The 8,627-nt window shown below is 29.7% G+C and overlaps 1 protein-coding gene across 2 annotated transcripts in view; it reads left to right on the forward strand.

Moving 5' to 3' along the window:
* The window catches only part of LOC126888091 (alpha-tocopherol transfer protein-like), a 72,858-nt gene extending 66,624 nt beyond the window's left edge, over positions 1-6,234 (forward strand). For both annotated transcript variants that reach the window (XM_050656116.1, XM_050656115.1), the window contains one exon: positions 5,974-6,234. In XM_050656116.1, coding sequence (XP_050512073.1) covers positions 5,974-6,122 — 149 coding nt within the window. In that variant the 3' untranslated portion in view covers positions 6,123-6,234. The remainder of the gene's footprint in view (positions 1-5,973) is intronic.
* The last annotated feature ends 2,393 nt before the right edge of the window (positions 6,235-8,627 follow it).

Raw genomic sequence — 8,627 nt, forward strand, 5'->3', positions numbered from 1 at the left:
AAATATGCACAAAAACAGTTGAAATATGCACTAAAATATGCTTTTATGCATTTAATGCATATAAATAAAAACGTAGTAATCCTTGTTTTGAAGTTAAAAAATTATTTATTTTATGCCAATGGCCTTAGCTGTCGAGGCATTTAAGTTAAATAAAAATATATTTATTTTATGCTAAAGTTACAAAAAATATTAATTGAAATTTCTGTTATCGACATCATTACATTCATTTATTCTTTATATTTTATCATCATCATCCTTTATTATGTTATTATTACAATTAAAAGTATACATTATTAAATTTTTTTCTAAATTTTCTACGGAAAATCTGAACCGTCTATCTGATAATAATTGTTTATACACGGAAAAACTTCTTTCTACTTCACATGAAATTAAAGGAGCAAACCTTAAATATTGTACAATTGAGGGTATTTTTTGATATCCCTCACTTTTCTTTAACACCGTGCAGAATTTTTTATACACTTTCTTGGTTTTCCAAAGGTGATTAATTTTTTCATTTAATGAATTGATAATTTCAATACTTTGGTCTAATGAAAGGTTTCGATTTTATAATTTAGTAATTGATTCAGCAATATACACAAAATTGTTTTGGATCTGTGTCAAATTAGTTTTACGGTTTTTTAAAACATCCACTCATTTTTTTATAGCACCTGAGTTACGTCTACATCGAAACTACAGATGACGTCTCTAATTCCCTCAAAATTATCGGTTATGAAATTTACAGATTTTAACCATGTTGCTCATCTAGTTATCACAGGTTCAGGTGGTAAAAGCACATTAAGTAAACGATCTTTATACACCTGTACTCGTAAAAGGGGTTTTAAAAATATTTTTTTTATATTTGATACAATTCTATTGACCAATGGAAATTATGTCCTTACAGTTTCCGTTACTCTATTTAAAGCGTGTGCTTAATAAGTAATCAATTTGGAAAAAGTATTCTTAAATGTTTTACACCTTTGATCATATGGCGCAGCATCACTTAATAGCAAAATTTTTTCACTAACAAAATGTAACTGCATATTTTAGAGTCGTCTCCTTGCCGTATCTATAAATTGTAAAAGGCAGAGATTAAGGATGTTACCAGAAAGTGGTCCCACGAGAATTTTCTGATTTATTGTTAGGGAGCGTTCAAGTATAACATAACGCGATTTTTGAAGATTTTTAACCCCCCCCCCCCCCGATTTTTAACCCTCCCCCTACCTAACGCACTCTTATGGGAGTTTAACTATTGCGTAACGCAATTTTTGAAGATTTTTGACCCCCCAACCTGCGTTACGTAATGCTTGAACGGTCCCTTAAGTTAGATCTGAGTTTTTACTTTTCTTTAGTTAGATCTGATTTCTCCTTAAAATTTGTTTTGTTGTTTGAGGTATATGCAATCTTAATAAATGCATATGCACTTATGAAATTTATCAAAAGTATGCAAATATGCACTTAATATGCATATTTCCCGAACTCTACTTATATTCATATTTATGGATGTTTGGTCGTCGATTCCAATCTCACACTACGTCTTCAATATATTTTTCTAATTAATCGCATGGTCGTTGTTATCTAAGTTAATGTCCTGTAAAGAACTTAATATAATCTAATAATCTAGGTTATAATAAATCACAGAAAACATCCTTTATTGATAGTAATATTTCTGCAACTTCATTCCGGGTTTGAATCCAAATCAGTCGCATCATCCCACTTCTTCACTAAATACCTAATTTTAAGAAACGAGAATTGGTCGAACTGTTTAAAATGGTAGTAAGTTGTTATTGGATAATAATATATTCGTTACTTGTATTAGTCAATAATCAAATACATACTATTGACTGTAATACGTCCAACTCCCACAGTAATCTTGAAGCATGTTGCACAAGCGCCACTGTCGGCTTGCGGTGAAACTACGTTGTGACAACGTAAAATTTGACGTAAACACTCAAATTTAATTTTATAGATTTTTGAATAACAAGCTAATTTTGCAAAATTAAATTAAAATAAAAATAGTTCAAACACTTATACAAAAACAATAATAAAGCAATTTTATAAATTTAAGGTTAGATTGCTCTGGTTATCACCGTAGACCGTCTAGATGGCGCTACTTTTTGCTTCCTCAAATGTAATGGGAAATGTCAAGAGTTGTATGTATTACAGTCCATAGTATTTGTAATAACTAAAGCTCGGATTTATAGGCAACAAAAATTGAAGAAAAAGGCGCCTATATAGGCAAAGATTTTTATTAAAAAGGCAGGAATATTAACATTTAGGCAAAATATAGGCAACAAAGGAATATAACTTATTATTTATAACCACTTAAAATTTTATCATTAATAGAAACAACTAAATGTTTTTCAATATTTTCGGTCTTAAAACTATGTCTTCGATCACTTAAAATTAATTTGTACATTGAAAACGAACGTTCGACATCGACAGATGTAATTGGAGCATATTTCAGAGCGGATAATAAATCTGGCATAATTTGTAATTCCTCGGAAAATGTCCCATTGAAAACTTTAGCAACATTAGATAAAAACGAAAAACCTTCATTCTTGTCGAAAACATATTTCATTTTTTTAAAAATTAATTGACCGTTACTTCCAGATGCCGATTTAATTTTCGTCTTTAGATTATCTATTAATTTTACTGACTCACATAAATTTATCTCTTGTTTTTCTAATAAGGTAATTGTGGTAACTATTAATTTATAATTGTCATTGATATAAGCGAGTTCCTGTTTCAATTTGGGATTTTTTAATATTTTTTTTTGCTTTTCGAATTGCTTCGGAAATATCATCATCAAATTCTGACATAACTAATTCTATTTCATTGTAGTGTTCAAAGTAAAAAAAACTGCTTCGAGCCAGGTTCCCACCTTGTAATTACTGGTTTAGGTGGCAAAGGGTCACCGGGAAGTCTTTCTTTATATATTTGTACCCTCAACGGAGCCTTTACAAAAACTTTTTTCTTAAAATTTATAAAATTATTTACCAACGGAAACAGATTTCTTATTTCTTCAGCAATTCAATTTACCCCGTGGGCTACACAAGTGCAATGAATTAAATTAGGATAAAAAATCTTTAAATTAACAGCAGTTTTTAACATATATGCCGCAGCATCTGAAAGCATTAAAACTATTTTATTCACTGGTATAGGGTTGGGTAAAAAGAGGTTTGTTAAACTATCTTGTATATATCGACTTATTGTTAAATTGTTTGTTTTTTCCAATTCTTTAACGGCAACTAAATAAGGTTTTCTCTCAAAGTTTTCGTTCAAAATTCCAATCATTAAATTAGCTATACCTCGTCCATTTACTTACCGTTGCACGTCATCCGCGCCATAGCCTGTGACACGATACCAACACGAAATATTTAGGCGGTGGGTGTGTTATTTTTTAGAATCAAAATGATTCTAAAGGGGAACACACCTACCGCCTAGATATTTCGTGTTGGTATCGTGTCACAGGCTATGGCGCGGATGACGTGCAACGGTAAGTAAATTGGACGAGGTATATATACCTGCCGCATAGATCTGTCGTTTCATCCACGATATATACAAAAACTTGCCCTCTAACTCCCGCTTAATTTTTGAAATACATTACACATAACATTTTTCCACAGTATGTTTTCTCAATGTAATCTCGTCCGGTAAGGATTTATTAAGATATTTTTCGAAAAAGCATTTAAAACTAGGGTTATTAACTTTATATAGAGGAATGTTGGATGCAATCATCATCTGGCATAAATCAAATTTAAATGCGTCTTCCTCCTTTTTTTTGAACTGCTTAAACTATCCCGCAGAGATATTTGAGCTAACTTAGAGGAATTTAATTTTTCCAAATTACGTTTATGAAGTGGGGTTCCACAATGCTGGTCAATAAAGTACTTTTTTCTACTTAAAATCTGAGAATTTAAAAAAAAATAATTAGAATTTTAAAACCGCTTTAGAATTTAGTTATGTTGTGGGACGAGAAAAAAGAGAAAAAATTAAACTTACCGATTTGCCGCATGGTTTACAAAATGCTTCATCTCCTTCAGAGAAAGTTCCGAATAAGGTGCGATCCATAGCCTTAATTTAGATGTCATCTTTTCACACAAATGTCTATTTAATGTTCTTTGCTTTTCGGTATACGCTAGGGATGGGAAAAACCTACCGGTTTGAACGTAAAACCGGTTTTTTTACTTCGCAACAACCGGTTTTACCGGTTGTTTTTTTGTCCCGGTTATAACCGGTTTTTTCTTTTTAAAGTAAAAACCGGTTATTAGGTTTTCACGGTGATTAGGATTAGGTTGGGTATTATTTTGGATCCCAATCATAATTATCATTCTCAAGTAATTATTCCAAAGAAAACCATAATTCAAATTTTATTTTATTTTATAAATACAGAAGCAAACTGAAAGTGCAATGTCACATCAGCCAGAAACAATTTATAAGTTTTATTATAATATTTCCTTGAAAAGGTACTTGTAATCATAATATTTACATAAGAAGTGATCTGGTTGAAGACGCAAACATCATCTATTTTTCACACTTAACTCTTGACATTGAAAGTGGGTGAATTACTTTTTCTGATTACCAAAAATAATGCTCTGACTATGAATATCAAATAACTGATTACGAATACGAATCTCCAAGAATTTCCCTACGTTTTCAAAACGATACACCCATACAGGAAGTATTAAATGAGTTAAAATGTACCTATTCTACAAATAAATATACAAACGTGTTAAAAGTAATACATGATAAATTTTTTTTGATGGTAGTAAAAATAAAAGATAAATTACATTATCCAATTTATTTTTAAGTAAAATATTTATGTTGATATTATTTTTTTTTAATCCCATTTCAAAGAGTCTGGGAAATTTTTTATAAGTTCAAATGGTTGGGGATTTTTTTGAGTTTATGAGGAAAGGAAAATTGGTGAGTATTTTAGAGGATTATATTTTTAAATGGCAAATTAAATTTGCATCACTAATTGAATACAATAATTGCATAATATATTCTACTTTCATAATATACAATGACTATATTTTATAACCTGCATTATTTCAGCGCTCTCTGTTGAGGAGTAGTATAATAATAATTTTGGTTTACTGTTCTCTACATCTGACTGAAATTCACAAATCTTTGGGATTCACACAAATCAAATTTTATTTCGATCCAATGTAGGTATATATTAATCTTACGCTATATTATATTTAATCATAATCAAAAAATATATAATAATAATAAAATAATAAATAAATATATTAATTAATAGAATAAAATGGTTTTATTAAAAATTGTGTTTTATGTATATTGATATTTATGTTCTTTCGATAGTACTAATTTTGATCATATTGATATCGAGTCGAATGGAGTATCGCAAACTAAAGTGCATTGTAAATATAACTTAGTAACCAATTGGATTAAAAAAACCGAAAACCGGTTTTTCCAAAAACCGTTTTTTTTGCCGGTTATAACCGCTAGGTTAAACCGTAAGCAAAAAAATCGGTATAACCGAAAATCGGTGTTTTGTCAAAAACCGCCATCCCTAGTATACGCAACAAAACTAAACTAGGATATAGCAATTTGTCACTAAACTCTGATACAGTAACCGACTGTACAACTGATAATAAACTAATAAAGCTTAGGGATTTCCAAATAGTTAACCCTCAAGTCTCGATCAGGTACATTTTCCTAGAAATCTGTTATATAAGCAAACCATTAATATTTTATTATTGACCCAAAATTTTATTATAGAATGGTTTAGTAATAGAATAATATCATGGGTAGTACCATGAAATTTTAAAAAAGGCACAAATAGGCGGAATCTACGAAAAAAGGCAAAAAGTGCAAAAAACAATTATAATAGGCAAAATAGGCAAAATAGGCAAAAAAAGGCATTTTGCCTATAATCCGAGCTTTAGTAATAACCTACACCAATATTATTTTATTTCTTTTGTTTATTTTGTTTTTGTATTTTAGAATTGTGGAAAGTAAAATTGCAGCAATACAAATCTCGTTTTGATTTACTCGACAAGTTATTCGTAAACGAAGAACTACGAACATGTCCGTATAAGAATTGTGATGTTTTGGGATACTATGGCAACTACATGAAGTTGGATGTTAGCTAATTCAACATAATAATATACAATTAACACATAATATTTAGGAGAAGAATCTATTTGTTATAAAATTTTATAAATGTTTTTTATTTTTGTAATCGAAATAAACAATTTTTTGGTGCGTGATTTTTTTACCGCTGCGCTGTTGTAGTCCATTCTTTCACGGTTTTTGCTCTAAATTTTAAAGAACCGCTTGGATTGACATGAAATTTGGCATACGTATAGCTTACATGTCAGAGAAAAAAAGTGATATTGTGCCGATATGTGCTTTTGCCTTGGGGGTGACTTTCACCCCCTGTTGGGGGTGAAAAAATATATGTCCAAAATAAGTCCGGAAATGGGTAAACTGACTAATTTTAAGTAACTTTTGTTCTATAGAGCTTTTTCGCCAAGTCAACACTTTTCGAGTTATTTGCGAGTGAATATGTTCATTTTTCAACAAAATAACCAAATTTTTAGACTGTTTTTCACAAATAACTCAAAAAGTAAGTATTTTGTCGAGAAAACGTTCTTAGCAAAAATATAGCTTATAAAAAAGTAAAAAAATGGTGTACGCGTTAGGTCTCTGGATTTCGTAGAACTAGAGTTATAGCCAATGAAAAATATATTAATATTCACCAAATTTCAAATAGAATATTTCGACGTGAAATATCCAAATAATTAAGCACTTGTGGGGGAAAACCCATTATAACTTTTTTAAATTGTTTAAAAAAAGATTTATTTCTCTTTTTACAAAAAGTTTCTATCATTAAATTTAAACAAGTTACACTCAAAATAAAATTGGTCCCTTGTTTTTAAAATTGTTTTTGCAAAAAATATCGGGAAGACCACCCCCTAATTAGCAACTTAAATGAAATTAATCGTTACCGCTCCACAAATTATTTTACTTATGTTGTGTTTATATGATCTGTAGGTTTCATCGATTCAAAGTGCTTATTTTTGAAAAAATTTGGCTTCAAAATAAAATTTTTAAAAATTTAAATTTTGAAAAATATGCTTTTTTTCAAAATAACGTAAAAATTGTTAGAGATACCAAAAATCTCGAAAAACAAAAAAAGTCAAATTTGCTTTTCTGAATATCATGTATTTTTTTGTTTTTCTGTTAGACAAAAATTGATTAAGATTTGGTGTTTCTAAATTTGCATACATTCGTGATCAGTGACTCGTTCAACCCCTTTTAACTTCAGCCCTTTCAATAATAAGGACTTTGAACCAATGAAACCTACCGATCATATAAACAATATATACACGAGTCAAGAAACTTGTGAAGTCGTAACGATTAAGTTCATTTAAGATACTAATTAGGGGGTAATTTTCTCGATTTTTTTACCAAAACCAAAAGGGACTAACTTTATTTTGAGCGTAACTTGTTTAATTTTGATGCTCAAATTTTTTTTATAAAACAAAATGAAGCTTTTTTTAAACACTTTAAATAAGTTGTAATGAGTTTTCCCCGAAATGTGCTTCGTTTTTGTTTATTTCACGGTAAAGTATTCCATTTGGAATTTGGCGAATATGAACCTATTTTTTATTAGCTATAACTTTGCTTCTACTATGTGTAGAGACGTGATGTATACACCATTTTTTAGAATTTTTTACAGGCTATATTTTTGTTTAAAATATTTTTTCGACAAAATACTTACTATTTGAGTTATTTGCGAAAAACCGTCTAAAAGCGTGGTTATTTTGTTGAAAAAATGAATATATTCACTGCCAAATAACTCGAAAATATTTACTTAGTGAAAAAACTCTATAGAACAAAAGTTACTTAAAATTAGCCAGTTTATCTATTTTCTGACTTTCTTTGGACGAATATTTTTTCACCTTCAAGAGGGGGTGAAAACCACCCCCAGGGCAAAAGCACATATCGGCACAATATCACTTTTTTTCTTTGACTTGTTACCTATGTGTATGCCAAATTTCATGACAATCCAAGCGGTTCTTTAAAATTTAGAGATTTTGCAATATTTTACCGTTAAAGAACGGACTATTGCTGATTTTTTTGTTAGTAAAATTTATAGTCCAGCAACCGCAGCTTTTCACATCGTAATTTTTACAGAAGGGATCGATTTGCTTGAAAATTTAAGAATACGTAGTGGATAGTCCAAGGATCAAAATATATATGATGCCGAAAGGCGCTTTTACAATGGGGGTGGTTGCCACCCCATCTCGTGGGTGGAAATTTTTTATTATATTTTGACCGCAAAAGTTGATAAAAACATTAATTCTAAGCAAAAAATGTTCTACACATTTTATACGTAAAATTAATAATTTTCGATTTATTCGCTATCGAAAGTGTAAGTTTTATATCGAAAAAATCTATGTTTTTAATCAGTTTTCTGCTAAACACTCAAAAATTTTCGTTTTATCAAAACAAATTTATACTAACCAAAAATTTACCTTTTAAAAAAATAAAAACACGTTTTTTTATTTTCTTTAAGACCAATAGTAATCGAGTTATACTTTAGTATGTTAGCTCTTCTTCGTCAAATACTAAATATGTATTGTAGTTTC

The sequence above is a fragment of the Diabrotica virgifera genome, chromosome 7, assembly GCF_917563875.1.
Source record: "Diabrotica virgifera virgifera chromosome 7, PGI_DIABVI_V3a".
Taxonomy (NCBI): Eukaryota; Metazoa; Arthropoda; class Insecta; order Coleoptera; family Chrysomelidae; genus Diabrotica; species Diabrotica virgifera.